General features: G+C 44.4%; 1 protein-coding gene across 1 annotated transcript in view; it reads left to right on the top strand.

The window, feature by feature from the left end:
• Nucleotides 1-20,558, top strand: part of HECW1 (HECT, C2 and WW domain containing E3 ubiquitin protein ligase 1) — a 253,204-nt gene that overhangs the window by 8,722 nt on the left and 223,924 nt on the right. Inside the window, exon 2 of the mRNA XM_060019836.1 lies at nucleotides 1,696-1,803. Within this exon, the coding sequence (XP_059875819.1) occupies nucleotides 1,696-1,803 (108 nt within the window). The remainder of the gene's footprint in view (nucleotides 1-1,695; nucleotides 1,804-20,558) is intronic.

The following is a 20,558-nucleotide window of genomic DNA, read 5'->3' as shown; positions in this document are numbered from 1 at the left end:
CACAAGCACGCTTACCAGTCATCTCACGTAATCCATGCCCCCCACCCCCACGAGGTCCCAGTTATTACCACCCCCATCTCGCAGATGAGGGCCTGCAGCTGTAGAAATGACAGTATTGGTAAATGGCGCAAAGGTCCTTGGAGCTGGGTCCTTTCGCTATAAGCTCTGCCCTCTTTCACCTCCTCCTCTGTTTTCCAAATCCATCCAGCTGCAGGAAGTGAACCTCAGAATATCTCAGCTGCAAAGAGGGCAACCATGACCTAGCCCCTCTCTGCAGAGCTGGGGCTCTGGGCCTCCCCTCGGGAGCTCCTGAGTTCTGGCTTTCCCCCCAACCAGCGCAGTGGATTTGGACTGTCAGAACATGGTTGTCTCACAGCTTCAGATCCATTTAGCTCAGATGGCTCCTTTCTGGGTGAAGTGGGAACTGCAAGGGCCCCATCGAAGATTAAGGTAAAATTCATATCCCTGTCTTCGCCTGCACTGAGAACATGAGGTCTGGAACCAAGGGGGAGGCAGTCGGCTCGGTCTTCACAGATCTGTCCTCTCTAAGGATGCTGCCTTGTTCTCTGGGCACCAGCTTGAAGAAGGATGTTGATGGGTTGCAATGTAACAAGCAGAGGAAGGGCAGGAGATGGGAGGAGCACAGTCCCCGCCCCCCGCAGCTCCTCTCAGTGCTCGCACAGGGTAGGCTCTGCCCCCCTTGGGCCTTGGACACCCCATGGGGGCCTTGCTCCACCCTTCACACACCCACCCACCCTCCATCCCTACCCTGGCAGCGCCTTCTCATCCCTCAGCTCTCCCCTAACCCCCTGTTGGCCTTCCTACTTGTAGCTTCTTGTCAGAGCAGTCCATTCTTTTCCTTCCTCTCCCCTCTTACAAGTTGTAATAATGCACTTATTTCTTTACTTAGTGTTTAAAGTCTATGTCCTCAGTTGTTTGTGGTTTCAGTTCAGAAAGGTTTTGCCCAACACCGTGGCCCCTGCACCTTCCCAGCCTGGCAGATGGTTGGATCTCGATAAGTGTCTGTTGAATGAACAGACATGGCTGCATGAAGGATGGATGGATAAATTCATGGATGGTCCCCAAGTGTTGGATGTTGATGGGTGTCCACACTGGAGAAGAGATCACATAGGACGGAGCCCATGCGAACAGGGCCCCAGATAGAAAGTACAATTGGATGTTTTCTTTATGCCTCATTCTCACACCCAAATAGGGACCAGTTAATGAAAGCTTTAGGAGGGAGATTTTCACACTGAGATTCCCCACGTGTAAGAGTTATTCAAAAGTGAAATGAGGGAACTGCCTGGCGGTCCAGCAGTTAAGACTCTTGAGCTTCCACTGCAGGGGGCTTGGGTTCGATCCCTGGTTGGGGAACTAAGATCCCGCATGCTGCACGGCACAGGCAAATAAAGAAGAAAAAGTGAAATGAACTGCTGTAGCAGCAATTTTTTCTGTCTCTGGAGGTGTTCAAGAACCAGCTAGATGATCACTTGCCAGGAGTGTTGAGGAGAGGGGAAGAGATTCCTGCATTAAAATTCTAAAATTAGAATTCCCTGATTCTATGATTCCAGGTGCTTTTTCTTCTGTTGAGCTGGAGGTGGCATTAATATCTTTGCTCTTTTATTATTTTTTTGTAAATCTGCTGTTAGCTGATGTGTTTCTCTACTCTGCTTTCTTTCTTTCCTGGGAATACAGATGAGGTCTTGTCGGAAAACTTTCTGGACTATAAGAACCGTGGAGTCACTGGTTCTCATCGGGGCCAGATCATCTGGAAGATTGACGCCAGCTCTTACTTTGTGGAGCGTGAGTACCTTTCCCATTCCTGTTGCTCGGGATGAAGCGGAATTCAACTGCTTTGCTCTTGTGCTGCATTGCCTCACTTAGAAATGTGCCATATGTGAAAGATGTGGATTGAATGAGGTGCTTAAAAGACAGTGAGTAGTGAGCTGTAGAGCAGTTGGGTAGCAGCCACCCACACCAGCCCGTGGCCCTTAACTTTCTCTCCCTGGCTCCTCCAGGCGCTTTCCAACGTTGTGAAGGTTACCCCCTCTGTATCCTGCTGTCCAGTTTGGGCTTTGCTTAACCCAGTTCTTCAAGGCTTCTTGTTCCCCAGTGTGTTGGGGGATTCCTCGGGATGGGAACGATGCATTACTACTACCAATCTGTTTCCTTCATTCCTGATCTACTGACATTTCTGGATGTATAAACTCATCATCATGTATCTTATTTTATATTTTCTAAAGTTTTCTGCTCTCTTTGAAAATAAGTCATTTTGCAGTTATGGAAGGAATTTTTCATAGGTCCCATACTGGTGCATGAGGAAATATCTACATGGGCCTCATATTTGCCACCCAAAGGAATGCACGGACTACCTATAATGTACCCTTTCCCCTCCCACATGGGTACTGGAGAGTGCTAAGTGCACAAATCCCTTCATGCATTTTCTGGTTCATAGCAGGTATTCATTCAGCATAACACTTCTGAAAGGAAATGGAATTGTCTATTGTTCCAGCTGCCTGGTGCTCAGAGGAAATGACACATGGCCAGGAACCTAAAGTTGTCTATTTTTAAAAAAATATTTTATTTATTTGTTTATTTATTTGGCTGCATCGGGTCTTTAGTTGTGGATCGCGGGATCTTTTGTGGCGGCACGCAGGCTTCTCTCTAGTTGTGGTGTGTGGGTTCCAGAGCATGCAGGCTTAGTAGTAGTTGTGGCACGTGGGCTCTTTAGTTGTGACGCACAGGCTGTAGAGCGCGGGCTTAGTTGCCCCGTGGCATGTGGGATCTGACCAGGGCTTGAACCTGCATCCCCTGCATTGGAAGGCGGATTCGTAACCACTGGACCACCAGGGAAGTCCCCCTAAAGTTGTCTATTATCATTTGACTTGTAGCTCACAAAAAACTGTCCTCTAGCATGTTTTGCTCCCATTTTTTTCCAGATGAAAACTCTCATTTTCATTCACTTAATAAACATTTTATAAGACCTCCTGTACTCCAAAGAATAGAGATTGGAGATGAAACCTCAGTGTCTGTCCTCTACTTATGGTGTCTCTGCCCTGGGAAATGACACAAATGCCCCTCTTTTTGCATTGGCACATGCAGAATGAGTAGAGTCAGGAGGTTTGATACTACCAGACGTAGAGGGGACAAGACTTTATGTTATGTGGTTGCTGACCCTTGACTTTGCGTTAAGCATGATGAAACTCCCAGCAAGAGAGTTCCTTTTCCTTAGTACTTACCTCCCCCGCTCTTCTGCACTCTAATCCATCCTGCATGCTGATCCCAGACAAAATGCCTTGAACGCAATCCTGCTACCATGTGCCCCCAAGCCTCATGGCTGTGCTTTCATGCTACATCAGCTGAAACCTCTCTGCCCAGCTGCCAAACCCCAACAAAACCCACCACATCCCTCAACCCTACTTCTCCATCCTCCCCAGCAGGCCCTCCTTTGCCCTAGTCATGCCAGCATCTTCCGCTATCCCACAAATGGCATCATTTATCATAAAGCACATGGCCAGGCTTGATGTGGGGATAAAGAGATGGGCTCCAGCTAGTGGTACCTAATATGACTTCCCAAATGCCAGTAAGAACAAAAGAGGTGAAAACTTGCAGTAGCAATGAATATTAGATATAATTGTTCACTGTATGCCCCAGTCTACACTGGAAGTTCAGTGGAAGAGTCCTTCCTTACTACATACCCATTTTGTTCTTTTGGGTTTTAAATAAATGAGAAATAGACATAATTCAGGGTCATAATACAGTATCAGCTCAAAATGGTGCAGGCATAAACACACCTTGAAGGTGTTTCTTTTATCTTTTTAGAGTCAAGGAAATAAATATTAAGGATAATATGAAACCTCATGACTCTGTCTTCATTCTGCATGAGCCAGTGTGAAAAAGTGGGATTTGTGTGTAAATTAATCTAGCACTAGTACCATTCCTTTCAAGGCAGTTCTCCAAGATTTCTGGGACATTTAGAGCATTTCCTGTACATTCAGCTCAAATAACAAACCATTTAACATAATTGTCTTCATGAGCAGTATGAAGACACACTTTAAATATCATTAGACAGGTATTATAATGTAAAATCAGCTCTGTAAAATACATAAAATGTTGTTATAATTGAGTGAAAGTGTATTCAAAGTTGGTGAAGTTCCAACGTCCTAGAATAAACGGATAGTTTGCCAAGTCATATTCAAAATAACTAAAAGGGGCTTCCCTGGCGGCGCGGTGGTTGAGAGTCCGCCTGCCGATGCAGGGGACGCGGGTTCGTGCCCCGGTCCGGGAAGATCCCACATGCCGCGGAGCGGCTGGGCCCGTGAGCCATGGCCGCTGAGCCTGCGCGTCCGGAGCCTGTGCTCTGCAACGGGAGAGGCCACAACAGTGAGAGGCCCGCGTACCGCAAAAAAAAAAAAAACTAAACTAAAAGTTCAGCACTTTAGAAAACTGACATGTTTTCAAGTGCAAACTGGAGACAATCCCACTCCACAATATACCTCTTAGACTAGCGATACCTCAGTGCTTTCAGAAAATGGATGAATTTCCATTTTGCAAATGTATCAAATGAATGAATAATATACTAAGAATGTATTTCTGTACAAATGTAACGATTTGTCAAAAAGTAAAAATTCATTGAGACAAAGCTTAATTGAGTTTGCAAATGATTGGACTGTGGACTCAGGGCACACAAAAAAATCAGATAAATTAAAACAATAATGAATTATAGGAGTCTGAATGCATTAAAACTGTATATAATATGCTATAAAAATTTATATTTTTAATGTGAAATAATTTGCATTTTCAAACCTGTTTGATAGAACAAGTGCCAAATTAAGGAACAGGAAGAGACTGGATGTACAGAATGTTCTAATGTAACTATCAAAGTGTATGCAAATCGAAGCATCAAAGATCCTCTTGCTATAGTATAAAAATGCAGAATTCAGGCCATTATCCAGAAGGTTAGAGAAGTTTTGTTACGAATCACAAATAAGCTCTTCATGGTCTCTAGGTAGCAATAAACACATTAATCTAATTGGTAAATTAGACGTTCTTAAAATAAAAATAACTTTATAAACTTTGAACATTAAATCTTGAAGTACAACAGAAGGTCATTCCAAGTGGGAGTTAAAATAATAAATGAGGTTTTGTTTTGGTTTTTCCATTTTTCTCTTTATGTTTACCTTTTATTACTTCCTTTTATGAAAGTAGAGGTATATCACTGATTGTCTGGGATCTGTTCTAATCGCACATTTCTTTCAGAGTTATGATTCAATTTAGAATTAGGTAATTGCTATTGATTTATATGATATTTTAAAGGTCTGATTAAATCAGATTTTGAAAGTACCCCCAAATTAGAAACATTCAAAACAAATACTTTCTGTGTTCTCCAAGGAGTTACAAACGTGATAAAATACAGAAGAAAATAACTCCTGACTCGTTTCCTATGGTCCCTGCATAATTTCGCCCAAGAGGGCACTTGGCTATTTGACTATAGTAATACTTGCTGTAATATGAGAGCGGTAAAGATGCAAATTTTAACACTGACCAAAGAAAGAACTAGTGAAATTTTAGCTTTACCTATCCTGACAAAATCTTTCGATGTTTTATTGTTATAGTAACTCAAATGTTATATTCTAATGTGTGCAGTTGGGCTCAGCGGGCCAGTCTCAAGCCTTCAGGAGCTACCACAGTCTTTGTTGACTATGTGCTCCCCAAACCAACTTATGGTTACCAGGGGGTAAGTGGGTGGGGGGAGGGATAAATTGGGACATTGGGACTGACATCTACACACTACTACCTATGAAATAGATAACTAATAAGGACCTACTGTATAGCACAGGGAACTCTACTCAATACTCTGTAATGGCCTATATGGGAAAAGAATCTAAAAAAGAGTGGATATATGTATATGTATAACTGATTCACTTTGCTGTACACCTGAAACTGAATCAACTAGACTCCAATAAAAGTTAAAGAAGAAAGAAGTCCTTCAGAATCAGGGCTTGCCTTGCAGCGAGGTATTGATTCTGCCTGGAAGGTATCTTTATTTTGATCTCTGGCCCAGACCTGTTACGTGTAGCTCCCTGTTCATTGTCACTCCCCATTGCTAGAAGGAACAATAGAGTAGTGGGTCTGGAAGGACAGCTGATTACGGCCAAGAGAGTTTCTCCCAAACGGACCTCCTTTCTCTACCCACCCTTGTGTCAAGTCATGTAATCACGGTCATGATCCCAGCCTTCTCACAGCTGTCCAGGCATAAACCAGAAATCTGCAGTCATTTCGACTGCTCTGTTTCGCCGTGGCTTCCTGCCCACTCCGAACCACTGGTCATGCATCGCCCGCAGCTCAGACCCTCACGTTCAGCCCCTTCCCCATCTCTGCCCTCGCTTCCAGATTCACACCCTGACTGCTACCTGCTCTGGTTTCATCACTCCCTGCATTTGTCAGAAGAGCGAACCTCAAACCCCTTCTCAGTACCTCATTTCCCAATCCTTTTCCATCACGTCCTCCCAAATTAAAAAAACACAGTGGCCCCTGGTTACACATAACAGCAAATCTAAGCACCTAGTCGTGCTGTAAGGTTTTTTTTTTAATTTTTATTTTATATTAGAGTATAGTTGATTAACAAAGTTTTTAACAACACCCCTTGAGAGTGGCAAGGTGAAATGTACACAGGTCAGGGGGCAGAGTTTGCCTCCTTTCCCCACCCTTCAGCAGGTGGCTTCCCAGTGAGAGGCCTGTGGACTCAGTGTCTACCCGGTGTGGCCCTTGGACTCTAAGGCTCTGTTCCTTCAACTATAAAAGGAAGTTAATGTACAATCCCCACCGGTGACCCCATGAAGACTGAGAAAGCACACGTGAAGGGCCAGGCACGTGTCTGGTACAGCCAGGTGTGCGGTATAATGAGAAGGCTTCGAATTAGGGATTGCAGTGCATTTCTCCTCTGGGAATGGACATGGTGGTGTCTTGGTGACAGCTGTGAACTGAATGGCTTATTCTGGGAGTTTCCCGTGGGGAAAGCCTTTGCAGCCAAAGTTGGAGACCGATGGGCACTGAAGGAAAAGCAGGGCTCCAGGAGAACTAGCTGACTCCCCTGGTTAGCTCTTCTGGCTGGTGCTTTCTCCTCTGCGGCAATGCGGCAGAGCCAGGACAAGCTGTGCTGGGGCCAGAAGGCCACCCAGATCTGCCCAGAGCAGCCGCAGGGATCCCGTCACGTCAGCAATCCAGATGGTTCAGGTGACACGTTGGTATAGCTTTCTATTTAAATCTAGACGTATTTCCACCAGGACTGCTCTGGTTTTAGAACTGGTATGGCTAAGAACTGCACTGTGGGCTGCCATTTTCAATCACTGTTTTGTTCTTCCCGAGGAGCTATGTCTCCTTTTGTACCGCAATAAACGTTTGAGTCATAGGCTCTGTGAAAGTCTACTTGGAGAGACTAAATTGTGAAAGTGTATCATAATCTTATGACAATCATACCACTTCACAAAGGCGTTCCTTTAGGAACAAGTGCGCCTCCGTCAATATTTGCATGATAATGGCTATTTTATTATTATGCCATCTTAATTTTACTACATAATTCCCTGGAAGCCATGACTACCCCCATCGCTCATCCAGGTTCACACTACCCTAAAGAGAAACCATGGTCAAAATTGCACTCTACACAATCAGAAAGTAATTTCAGTATTGCTTCTGTTCTTACTTGCCTTTCTTAAATCTGGAGAAAAGAGTCTGCAGTTCACAGCAACACTCCTAAAATGCATTTCCTCTTTCACCTGTGTCCTTTTGCCACACAACTCCCCTGGTGTTCCTCCCGCTAAACTTCTCCATAAACCTTCCTCACCGCATGCTGGTTTTCTTCCTTCCTTATTTCCAGCACATTTTGCCTTAAAAGCCTAAATGAAGTAATCTTGCTAGAGAGAAGCCTCCTGGAATGGTAGAAGAAGGAACCCAAGCCACCAAATTCACAATCACTCACACTTGAGCAGACCAGAGTGAAACGGTTGGAGATATTCATACAGTAATAACGTCTGGGCTTCCAGAGGCCAACATGAAGGTGCAGCGGTTCTGACTGAAAGGGACCAATGAGACAGTGGGAGTGTGGCAGTGGGAGGGCAGGGGTCCAGGTGGGAAGACAGGACATAGGAATGAGGGAACACACGTAGCAGGCTCATCCTCAGTTCACCCAAGGTGAAGAGCCCAAATGTTGTGTGCAACCATCTCTTACCAGGTCAAATAGTCCATTACATCTGGGGCATCAAAATGCATCTTTAGTCCATAGATTAAATATCAGACCATTAAAGAGTGACTAAGCATTGTTACAGAAAACAGCTAGAAAGATACAACCAAATCATTCAGTTCAGATTTGCAGCAATATAGATAGAGCTACCTTCTAGTTTGATGTGTGTCAGATTCTTCCAATGAGTTGAAACCTCTAAGTCAACACAGATAAAGGGTCAAAGGCCTAATAACCCAAACTGGGACTTTTCTACATTTACCTTGAGTTTCCATTTCATTAAGAGAACATACAGCCTCACCTGCCTCTCTGAAGCCTACAGTGCTGGAGGCCTTCTGGGGACTGTGCTGGTCTCCAGGGACTCTGATCTAGAGGTGAAGGCTTGGTCCCTGCCCGCTGAGGCTCTCACATTGCAGGAGCAGGGACAAGCACCTCCTTCTTTTTGTCCTGTGTAAGTGAAGGGGACCACAAAACCTGGCTTTGGGGCCCAGAGTTGATCACCACCCACGGATAAGAGGAGCCAGTAGGTAGACTTGGCCAGTGGGAAGGAAGGACCGGCATTGGGGGCCAAGAGGTAGAGAGATCATTCTAGGCAAGGAACAGCCCTTGCAAAGGCATGAAGGCATGCAGATGTGATAGTTGAGGGTGGAGTGCTGAGAAAAAGGAAGAGAAGGAGAAAGAGGAGGAAGGGATAGAGGTTGAGGAAGAGAGATCATTGAGTGTGGAGGGTTAAGTATGGCCGCAAGTTCCTTGGCATTCCTGTCATCAAGAGGCCCGGTCCATGTCCCCTCCCCTTGGGCCTGGGAGGGCTCTGTGACCCTGCCCTGGTTTCCATGCTGAAGTGAGGCTGTGCAGCTTCCAGGCCAGGCTTTCAGAGACTGGTAACTCCCACTTCCTATCTCTTAGAACACTCGCTCTTGGAGCCCTGAGACAGCTGTGCTTTCACAGTGGCCATGTGAAAGTTTGCATGGAGACAGCTGCTCCAGCCGTCCCCACCCAGGGCACAGCAGAGGGCCAGCCAGCTGTTACCCATGGCAACAGCATGCAAGACAGCAAGGGAAAGCTGCCCAGCTGAGCCCAGTCACCCCACAGAACTTTGAGAGATGATAGTACAGAGCTGTTAAGTTTTGGGTTTGATTGTTACACAGCAGTAGTAACCGTAGCATCGGGGATCCAGATGAACAGGGCCATGGAAGTCAAAGGCGGGGAAGCTATCAAAGGGAGCGTCATCAACAGGACCTGGTGAGTGCCATCAGAGGACTCAAGGGACATGTGGTCTAGAATGCATGGCGGAGGGTTGGAACATGGGGCTTGTGGTGATGTTTGCCAAAAAAAATAATTTAAGGAGCTGATGAGGAAGACTGCAGGCTGAAGAGTTAGAATGGCCAGTTCAGATTGATCCTGATCTGGGCCATGAAAGTCCCTAGTCCCAGGAAACCTCTCACACAGGAATGGTGAGGGCCCCCCAGTAAATCTGTGTCTATAGAGAAGAGGCAAAGTGTGTGAAGCATCCTCCAGGACGGGTGGCTGTGAGAGTGACTCTGAGGGAGCAGCATGAGAAACAGAATGGAGATGAGCTTGAACACGTGTAAGGACTGAATGAAATGAGCCTACAAGTAAGTGCTCTCCTTTATTTAGGACATCCTTGTGTCCACTTCTTGGCAAGGACCTTACATCCTTTTAAAACTTTTTTTTAATTTTTATACAAGTTTTGAAGGTTACTTTCCATTTGCAGTTATTACAAAACATTGGCTATATTCCCCCTGTTATACAATACATCCTTGAACCTATCTTACACCCTATAGTTTGTACTTCCCACACCCCACCCCTATATTGCCCCCGCCACTGGTAACCACTAGTTTCTTCTTTATATCTGTGAGTCTGCTTTTTTTGTTATATTCACTAGTTTGTTGTATTTTTCAGATTCCACATATAAGTGATATAATATGGTATTTATCTTTCTCTGTCTGACTTATTTCACTTAGCATAATGCCCTCCAAGTCCATCCATGTTGCTGCAAATGGCAAAATTTTATTCTTTTTTATGGCTGAGTAATAGTCTATTGTGCATGTATATATATGTATACCACAGCTTCTTTATCCATTCATCTGTTGATGGACACTTAGGTTGTTTCCATGTCTTGGCTATTGTAAGTAATGCTGCTAAGAACATTGGGGTGCATGTACCTTTTGAATTAGTATCTTTATCTTTTTCAGATATATACCTAGGAGTGGAATTTCTGGGTCTTATGGTAGTTCTATTTTTAGTTTTTTGAGAAACTTCCATACTGTTTTCCACAGTGGCTGCACCATTTTACATTCCCACCAATAGTGTACAAGGGTTCCCTTTTCTCCACATCCTTGCCAACATTTGTTATTTGTAGACTTTTTGATGATAGCCATTCTGACAGGTGTGAAGTGATATCTCACTGTGGTTTTGATTTGTATTTCCCTGATGATTAGCAATGTTGAGCATATTTTCATGTGCCTGTTGGCCATCTGCATTTCTTCTTTGGAAAACTGTCTATTCCATTCTTCGGCCTGTTTTTTAATCAGATTGTTTGGGGTTTTTTGATGTTGAGTTGTATGAGCTGTTTATATATGTTGTATATTAATCCCTTTTCAGTCATATCATTTGCAAATATTTTCCCCCATTCAGTTGGTTGTCTTTTTGTTTTATCAATGGTTTCCTTTGCTATGCAAACCTAATTAAGTTTAATTAGGTCCCATTTGTTTATTTTTGCTTTTGTTTCCACTACTTTAGGAGATGGATCCAAAAAATACTGCTGTGATTTATGTCAGAGTGTTCTGCCTATGTTTTCCTCTAGGTTTTACAGTATGCAGTCTTACATTTAGGTCTTTAATCCATTTTGAGCTTATTTTCATATATGGTGTTAGAGAATGTTCTAATTTTATTCTTTCACATGTAGCTGTCCAGTTTTCCCAGCACCACTTATTAGCTGCCTTTTCTCCATTGTATATTCTTGCCTCCTTTGTTGTCGATTAACTGATGTGGGTTTATTTCTGGGCTCTCTATCCTGTTCCATTGATCTATGTGTTTGTTTTTGTGCCAATACCATATGTTTTGACTACTGTAGCTTTGTAGTATAGTCTGAATACAGCCTTTTATTTTACGCTGATAAGAGCACCATGAGTTGGGTGCCATCACCATTGCATTTGAGGAGAAAACAGTCTCGGAGACATGGTAGTCTTTGTGGCAGGTGGTGGAGCTGGAATTTAAACCAGGCTTATCTGCTTGTGCTCATCAGCCCAAGGGAAGGGTCTATGGGCATGCTGGAGATGCGGGACACAGAAGGGACGTTTAATGAACTGAGGTCTATGAGGAGTTGGAAGGAACAGGATGCAGAGAACAGTTAAGGAGTCCAAACTTTCCTGGAAGCCCTTGACCCACTATGGACTTCCAGTCAGAAGTGTGGGTGGGGCAGGATGGGGACAGAAAGAGAGGGAAGGAAAAAAATGTGTTATGCTGACCACTCTATGGTGCCCCTTTTCCTAATCAGAAGGGAAAGAAGACGACACAGGAAGAACTCAGGAGTGATTTTCACTTATACAGAGGTGGTGGAGTCAAATTAGAACTCTACAGAACGGTTTCTCTCCATCCCCCTCAAAGCCACTCAATACACAGAATGAATCTCTTTTACTATAAATTGCAGACACATGGAGTTAGAAATAACCAGGGCTGCAGAGGCCCTCCATATCTCTGCCTCCAGAGAGGGCTTCAGCAAGATAAGGAGGGAGTATTGTGCCCATTTTAATCTCCATGAAACGGGGACAATAGCTCTCTCATAAAGGCCTGTGGCAGGCCAGGGCCGACAGAGGCCAAATTGGCAGGAGAGTATGTGGGGCAGACAAGAGAAACTGACCTAACTAAGATGCCGTGTCTGGACCTACAGCCAGGTATCTGAAGGGCATAGCAAGCTCATTGCCATATGTGCAGTTAGACACAGCAGATGGGAATGAGGTGGCTGCAGCCATCCCAGGAGGGTGGCCTGTGCTTGTCCCTGGGGAATCTGTGCGTGTCTCACAAGATCCCACCCCTGGGCTATCATTTGGGGTAAGGCTGCTGTCCTGAATAGAGGAATAATAATAGTAATAGCAGCAACTAACTACCTCTGAGCTCTCCCAATGTGCCAGGTACCATGCTGAGTGCCTCATACATCTTGCCCCATTTAATCTTCATGAAAACCCTAGGTGGCAGGGGTTTTTTTTTCCCCTTTTTTGATAAGGAATCTGAGGTCCAGGAAGATAAATGCAACTGGTCTAAGATTCACAAGTCACAAACAAATGGTGGGGTCAGGACTTGAACCCAGGCAGTCTGACCTCTGAGCCTGCTCTTTAGCCACCATGATGTCCTGATAAGACTAAAGTTGGCCAGAAGGGTCCCCACCACTAAGGTGGAGATTCGGTACAGAGTTCTGATCCCATGGAGGGCTGGATACCAGGTAATACATTAGATAGAATTCTGAAGTTGGAGTCAGTGCTGGGGGCTTTCCTCCCGGAGTGATTGGCAAGGAAATTATCTGGGCATCAAAGTGGGAACCCATTTGTCACTGGGCTAGCAAATCCTTAACTAGAGGAAGGAAAGTCAAGATGGTTAACGTGGCCTTCCTCCCCTCCAGATGATTCTGAATGGGGAGCTCCATAGTCCCCACCATAAAGAGCTGTGAGAAAGTCAAACTAGAAGACAGAGGCTATCCAAGGTTTCAGTCACTTCCTCCCACACAAATCCAGAATGTCCTTCATTTCAATGTATTTGTTATATGTGTATAAATCCAATTTGTGCACACATTTTTAAAAGTATTACTTATTCCCTCTAGACACTTTGAGGAAAATATCAAACAGCATCCATCATTTCAGCAAAAATAACATTTTTAAAGATTTTTGTTGTTGCTGGTAGCATCTCCCCTTAGAGGGGCTTAGTAAGTATTTATTCAGTTAATGAATGAATGAATGAAGCTAGTGCTCAAAACACCTGTGCAGGAAGCAGGAGACTTGTGCTCAAGGGCTACAACCGTCATGTCTTATCTTTCCCACCGATGGCCCCTGAGCCATCAGGACAAAGAGACAGAGAAACACAGATGGAGGGCAGAAGCCACGATGTCTCTGGTCAGACCCACAGCAAGAGGGTACCACAAAGAGAACAGAGTCAACTAACCCACCCAGCTTCTTGGAGTATGGAGGTGGCAGAGAGGTACCACCTTTTAAAGCAGAGGACTCTGCTCTCTAGTGAACACAGCCCAGTCCACACTGGAAATCTCACCAAACACTGTAGCACCTCCTCCCTTGATTCAGGCCCAGGAAGTCGATGCCAGAAGAGCAGTGGGAAGGGAGAATTTTCCAGTTTTCCACCTCATTCTTCTCTTTTGACCCCCTGAGCCTTTCGGCCAAGTCTTTGGTCACGCACAGCTGCAGAGTTCTTGGTGAAGACAGAGAGCCACAGAGGTCAGGGTGGTCCTGCCTGCACACCGTGTGTACCTTCCCGGACACTACGTACCTGGAGCCAGTTCAGAGGTCACCCCCAGGAGTCTCTGACATTAGCCAAGATAGGTCTCTAGTCAACTCCAAAGCCATTTTCAAATGATGACAGCTATACTGTCCACATTAGCCTTGGACAGCCAGGAAAGAGTTCAGAATCCAAATAATATGGAAAAAGTAAAAACTCCTCACAAATTCTCATGTATCTCATTTGCCCCAAATTCCAGAGTTGATACGGAACCTAAGAATACTGCAAAACCCACCAACAACCGCAAAATCTAGAAGATGCAAGCAATGCCTCATCCATTGCAGCAGCTGCTAATCTAAGCCATGTTTCCCTCTTTCCAAGCAAAACCGGAGTCTGCAGCACCTGGTCCGTATTTATGCCCACATTGCTATTGCCAGCTGTTACTGGAGGGAAGAGGGCAGACAAAACGCAGAAAGGAAAAAGGAGCTGATTGTTTTTAACCTTCACCAGAATGAATGCCAGTTTCTCCCAGGTTGCTCAAGGCCAATGAGCTGAAAATCCAAACCAGAGAACTCATCTAATAAGTGGGGAATTGTGTCTTATGCTTCCATCTCCTTGGGAAAAAATAGAGTTATAAATACTGCACCCTCTACCAGAGAATGACATATAGGAAACACTCCTACTTTTATACAAAATCTATAAATTTGAGCCCATAGACTTAAAGCCTTTTCATGGGACTCCTATTCCTTATATTTAAAACCTGTTAGTCTCTTTCTCTCTCCATGAATAGTTACCCTTGAAAAAAAAGAGATTTATTTTACAGTGTGAGTTTTCTGTAACAGAGAACACAAATTTCTAGTGAAAACTAAACCTTTAAGGCCTGGCTGAGCCTTTAACAAAGGAAAAGATAAGTAGTCAAAGAATAGAAGGAATATGAAATATTTTTCAAAGGGGGAAGAGTGGATTACGTCAAAATTAAACAAAAAATAATAATAGAAGGGAAACAGTAAAAAGAGTATGGGAACATGGAAAAGAAGTAATAGTTAAAATAACCTACGATTAGACTTCATCCTTTTCACTAGCCTAATCATCGGCAGTTCCCAATGAAAAATACAGGCAAACTCAATGTTAAGAAACATCAAGACCAGTTAAATGGAAGTCCTGGGTACTTGACACAGATGAAGTGACCACAGTGACCTTACAACAGTACAAAGCAAATGCTTACAAGGGTTGGACTCTTGAAAGAAGACCCAGCCCGCTCTCCGGGATGGAGATGGGCAAGACTTCCTTCCGTCTCCATCTTTCGGCTCCAGCTCAGCTCTCGGCTGGACCTCCGGTGGGGTTTCCGGCTGCGCAGCCCCTGCAGCGCCCTCTGTCGGCAGGTCCCCGGAGGCCAAGCGAAGAGTAGCAGGAAGAGCGTGCTGCTGACACCGGCTGAAGCTGGACAACAGGCAGGAACTTGGAACTCAGCAAAGGGATCAGGAAAGGTGTCCTGAGAGCCCTCGTACGAAACACGGGAGGATGATACGAAGCTTATAGGACGCTCCAAGCTGTCAGTGGGCACCAAGCTAAAGTGAGTGCATGATGGGAATAATTTCATAAAGCCTTGTTCTTGTACCCAGAGGAAGGGTAGAAGCGAGTAAGTGGTAGAGTCAGTACCATACAAGCAAGAGCCTGAATTTGGTGTGCAGAGGGTCTTCTATCACCTCTTCCACCTCCACACACTTTCCTCCAGGACAGTTCTTGGTCATCTGGTATAGACACATCGCTAAGCCTACCCAGAAAAAGATGCTGAAATTTCCAGTTCAGCTGAGTGGCCTATACATTCTAGACAAAAAGGGAACCCCTGCCAGCTGAACAAAGGCGGCACCGTTAACCTGCGTTGATAGTTCCCAGGTTTTACAGGATGGCATCTGTGTCTCCTTCATCCCTTTCTTCTCTAACAGCCCTGACACTAACCTGCCCAGTCAAAGCATCTCATGTCTGCAGACCCTTCCCGGTTGACCTCCACAAATCAGCCAAATATTCAAGATCAGTGCCTCCACTCAGACATGGTTTTTTCCCAAGAGGCAACAATTCCAGTAAACTCCAAACCTGCAAATATTTTTTTTTTCATGAAACCCACACCAATGGAGTGCAGTGTTCCTTTTTCAGGCTGCTTTTTTGGTGTCAGGGATCCCTTCGAGGGACCCAGCATCCAGTTACTGTATCCCAGGTCAGAATTGTTGACCTGAAACAAATAGACTGCCAGATATTTCTCCAGCAAAGATCATTTATTCAGGATCGGCAGAGGATTGCAACCACAGTTCAGGGTCTGCAACCACGGTGAGCCACTTGCACGTCCCCCTACAGCAAGGGCAGGAGAACACTTTATAGAGAGGATAAGGAAGTCGGAAGGGCTGTAGTAAACAAAGAGTCCATGGCTTTTCATTGGCTGAGTCCTTGCCAGGAAAGAAGAGGAGGTTTTCTTCTTCCTGTTGGGCTCTGCTATCACCACAGGGCGAGACAGCTCCCCTTTCTGGTTTCCTAACTCTATTGAATGTAGGTTTCTGTTTATTAATTTTTTATAGAATCAACTGCAACTGAGAAAGGCAGCAGCCAATCCAATATGCAGCATGCCAGATGGCCTAGCATTTTTATATGTGCTTTGAGTTACCAAGTTCTATGTACCAGGAAGCCAAAATGGTGGGTGGGTGGGTGCTCTCGGAGCCCAGAACTACAGGTTTGAGTGTTCCCAGGCTGCAAAATCTCCCCATAGAAAACTATGGTCATTCAGCCCCATCTGCAGCTGACCAAGTTAGTCCCAACTGAGCATCAAATTGTGAGAAACTTTAACGATGTCTCCTTGGAATCTCCAAGGGAAAACTGGGCAGGGAGAAAAGAGAGACACCCTGAGAGGAAAGGGGGAATCCAGGTAAGAGAAGTTTTTTCCCCACTAGGATGGACTCCTGTACTTCTTGCCAAGGAAGCCTACCCTTGAGGATTTCACCTTGTCATGCAGCCCATTCACGAGATTAAAGCATGGTTGCCTGCTACCTAACTCCAGGAGAGCCATTTCCGTAGACTTCTGTGTGAATGGCGCCCTTGGAGTTGGTAACACATCAGCCCTGTTAATAAGGTCACAGGAATGTCTGGTGACCACACATCAGAAAGTATACCCTGCCTCGTACTACCATTCCTAAGATCTGTGTGTGGCCAAGGATATACCTGGTTAGCCCAAAGGGTTACTGTAACCCTCCCAGCCTCCAGACCAGCCATGAGTTTGAGCTCTACCCTTCTTTACTGTGAAATTATGTGGTATCTCATGCTCCAATATCATGAAACCTGTTCATCTGTTACATCTTCTAAAATAGCCACCTGCCATTCATTTGTGGCTCTCACCTCCATCCAGTTTTAAAAGGTGATATTCAAAATCCTCTCCCTGACTGTAAAGGGTTCATTTAAAAGTCATGCTGAGATTGCATCCCCCCTCCACCCCACACTCTCAAAAACCTTACTCTTCATACATCAGACTGATCCCCCAGTATATCCTCACACTTCTTGTCACCTAATCTGGAAGAGGTTGGCTAATACCTAACAAGAGTATGTACTTCCCAGAAACACTTCTGGAACACCCTCTAGCAAGTCAAGAGCTGACTCAAGACATACGTAATCAGCACAGGATATGGGGAAGGGTCTCGGTATGGCCCTCTGCCTTCATGCTAGGACCCATACTTTCTACCTCTGGAGCTCTTCAATATGGTAGTCTGTCAGCCTACAGCCTTCTGGTTTGTGTCCTGTCTCAGTTCCAGGCAACTCAGTCCTCCACCGTCTGACCAGCCATGACCCTCCCCTCCACTTGGACTGAAATGCGGAGACCCACCCCAGTAAGCCAGGATTTGGGACAAAAATATATGACAGAGAAGGCACTTGACTTTGCGGTCTGTATTTGGCCTTGGAGGATCTGTTGGGAACCCCCACCTCAGCCTGAATGCCCCAGGGCAGCTCCGAGACAGCTCAGCCCACTCCATCCAGGAGGGAGGACTGCTAAGAGGGCCAGCAGCTGTGCAATACTCCTGTTTCATTTCACATACACGTTAATCCTCTACGCTTCACTGGGCAGGGATTTTAAATTTTATTAGTCTTTTCAACGAACCAACATTTGGTTTTCTTGATCTTCTATATATATTTGTTTTCTGTGTAATTACTTTCTGCTCTTACTTTTATTTTTTATTATTTCCTTCCTTCTACTTTCCTTGGGTCTAATTTGTTGTCCTTTTTCTAACTTCTTGAGATGGATTCTTAGCTCATTGGTTTGGGGCTATTCTTCTTCTCTGTGTATGCATGTAAGGCCGTAAGTTTTCCCCTTAACAGTTTGTTTGGTTTTGCTTTGTTTTGGTAAAATCCTAAGTGAAGCACAAAACACACATAGAAAGGGGCATAAATTTAAATGCAGAGTTTAGGGATTTTCAGAAAGTGAACACATCCATGTACACAGCACCCAAATCAAGAAGCAGAGCCTAATTCACATGTCAACCTGTTCTGTTTGCCTCCTTCCTTCTCTCTGGGATCATTTTCCTCCTAACAGAAAGAGCTCCCTTTTAGTATTTCTTTTAGTGCAAGCTTACTGGTGATAAATCCTCTGTTTTTGTTTGTCTGAAAACATCACTATTTCACTTTCACTTTTGAGCAATGATTTCACGAGATACAGAGAATTCTAGGTTAGCTGTTCTTTTCTTCAGCACTTAGGAATGTCATTTCTCTGTCTTCTGAAAAATCAAGTTTAGTGTTTTTGTCTTTCCTTTGAAGATAATGTAGGTTTGGTTTTTTTGTTTTTTGTTTGTTTTTTACTCTGATGCTTTTAAGACTTTTCCCTTAGCCTTTGGATTTCAGGAGTTTAACTACGACATGCTTACAAGTGATTCCTGTTATTATCTAGGCTTGAAAATAAGTTATTGTCTCCTCAAAAGTTGCCTTTGCCCCACTCATTCCACTGTGTCCCTTATTCTCTCCTCTGTCCTTTCTATCCTCTTTTCTCTCTCTTTCTTCAACCTGGATATTTTCTTTTCTTTTTTTTTTTTTTTTTTTGTGGTACGCGGGCCTCTCACTGTTGTGGCCTCTCCCGTTGCGGAGCACAGGCTCCGGACGCGCAGGCTCAGTGGCCATGGCTCACGGGCCCAGCCGCTCCGCGGCATGTGGGATCTTCCCGGACCGGGGCAGGAACCCGTGTCCCCTGCATCGGCAGGCGGACTCTCAACCACTGCGCCACTAGGGAAGCCTTGGCTATTTTCAATCAACCTATGCTCCACTTTACTAACCCTCTTTCTGCTGTATCTGATCTGCAGCTAACCCCACGTATGGAGCTCTTAATTTCAACTCTTTGGTTCTTCAATAATTAAATCCCCATTTGATTCTTTTCTGTTGGTTCTAATTTTCTGGCAAAGTCTGCACTTCATTTTCTGCATGTATAAAATCATAGTTTCATTGAGGTCTTTGTCTAATGACTTCAATATCAGGATCCTAGTTCCATTTTCTTTCTTGCTTTTGGTCATTTGCTTCTGTCTCTTATCATACTTGGTGATTTTCAGTTGCCGTAAACTGGATGTGGAATATTGTAGATACTTCGGCGATGGCATCTTCCCTCAGAAGATTTTGCTCTTCCCTCAGTGAGCTTGTTGGGGTGCTGGTGGCCTTGACCCAATAAGAGGATGAGCTTAGTGGAGTGAAGAACAGTCTTGGTAAGCCTCAGTCTCCCTTTAGCTCGCCCTCTTCCTAGAGATCCCTCTCCAGGTCTTTCATGGAGAGCCGAGGGTTTTCACCTGGGACCCTTCTGTGACTCTCCCTGCCAGGTCTCCTCAGCACCAAGAGACAGAAGATTTTGGCTCACTTTTCAGACGTTTTCATGATGCAGGATTCAGCAAATGTCTGAGGGGAAACCAGCTGGGTACTTGAGGTCTCTGGTCCTTCACTCTGGCCCCAGAGGGCCACAGCAGCTCTGCTGGTTTCCCTGCCAGCAGGACAAAGGGACTGCAGGTAATCAGCTCGTCTCACCAGTACTCCGTCGTCTAGAATTTGTGGTCCTTGTTGCTTCCATTATTCTGCAGTGCTTTAAATATTTTGTTTTTAAAAAAAGCTTATCTAGTTGGCAGCAGAAGCATTAATCTGCTACAATTACTCTATCCTAGCAGGAAGAGGAAGGCTCTAATTGCCTTTTAGCAAACACTCCACATGCGGTGATCCCAGAGAACAGAAACACTGTCTAGGGGGTGATAATAACCAGCACTGAAATAGGAAACAAAAAGCATTTATTGGATTGTTTTTGAGTTTGGATTTGGCCTTGTAACACCTGAAATAAGTACTTCCCATAAAGTAAAGTTCTAGCATCATTTCACATAGTGATTCATTTTCATCAATCTCCCACATTTGCTGTGGTACCATATTTGAAGCATTAACAGGATTTATGCTGCTGTTCTAAATAGGAAATTAGTCAAATGATATACAGTTCTTGGTATTAAAAAGACGTACCAGTTAACACAATTGAAAAAAAGTTACAATTAACCATTTTTCATTCAAATAATCATAAGTTAGCTATTAGAGAAGCATGACTTTATCACATGGCAATTTTTATGTTAGGCAAATGTGGAATACCTAAAGATGCAAATATCTTCTCTGCTCATTCAAAATTTATGACTTTATTTTCTTCACTTATTTTCCAATTTTGTACCAAGTGAATATAATTAGTCCATAATACAGCTTTCTATATCATTTCTGGAAGTGCAGATCCAAGTAAGATTATATCTTTACCAAATTACAAAATTTTGACAAATCAGTATGATATTCCCTAATATAATAAGGTGACTTTTTTCTGTTAGAGTCATAT

This window comes from Delphinus delphis, chromosome 9 (genome assembly GCF_949987515.2).
Source record: "Delphinus delphis chromosome 9, mDelDel1.2, whole genome shotgun sequence".
NCBI lineage: Eukaryota > Metazoa > Chordata > Mammalia > Artiodactyla > Delphinidae > Delphinus > Delphinus delphis.
This window is presented reverse-complemented; position numbering and strand designations above follow the sequence as displayed.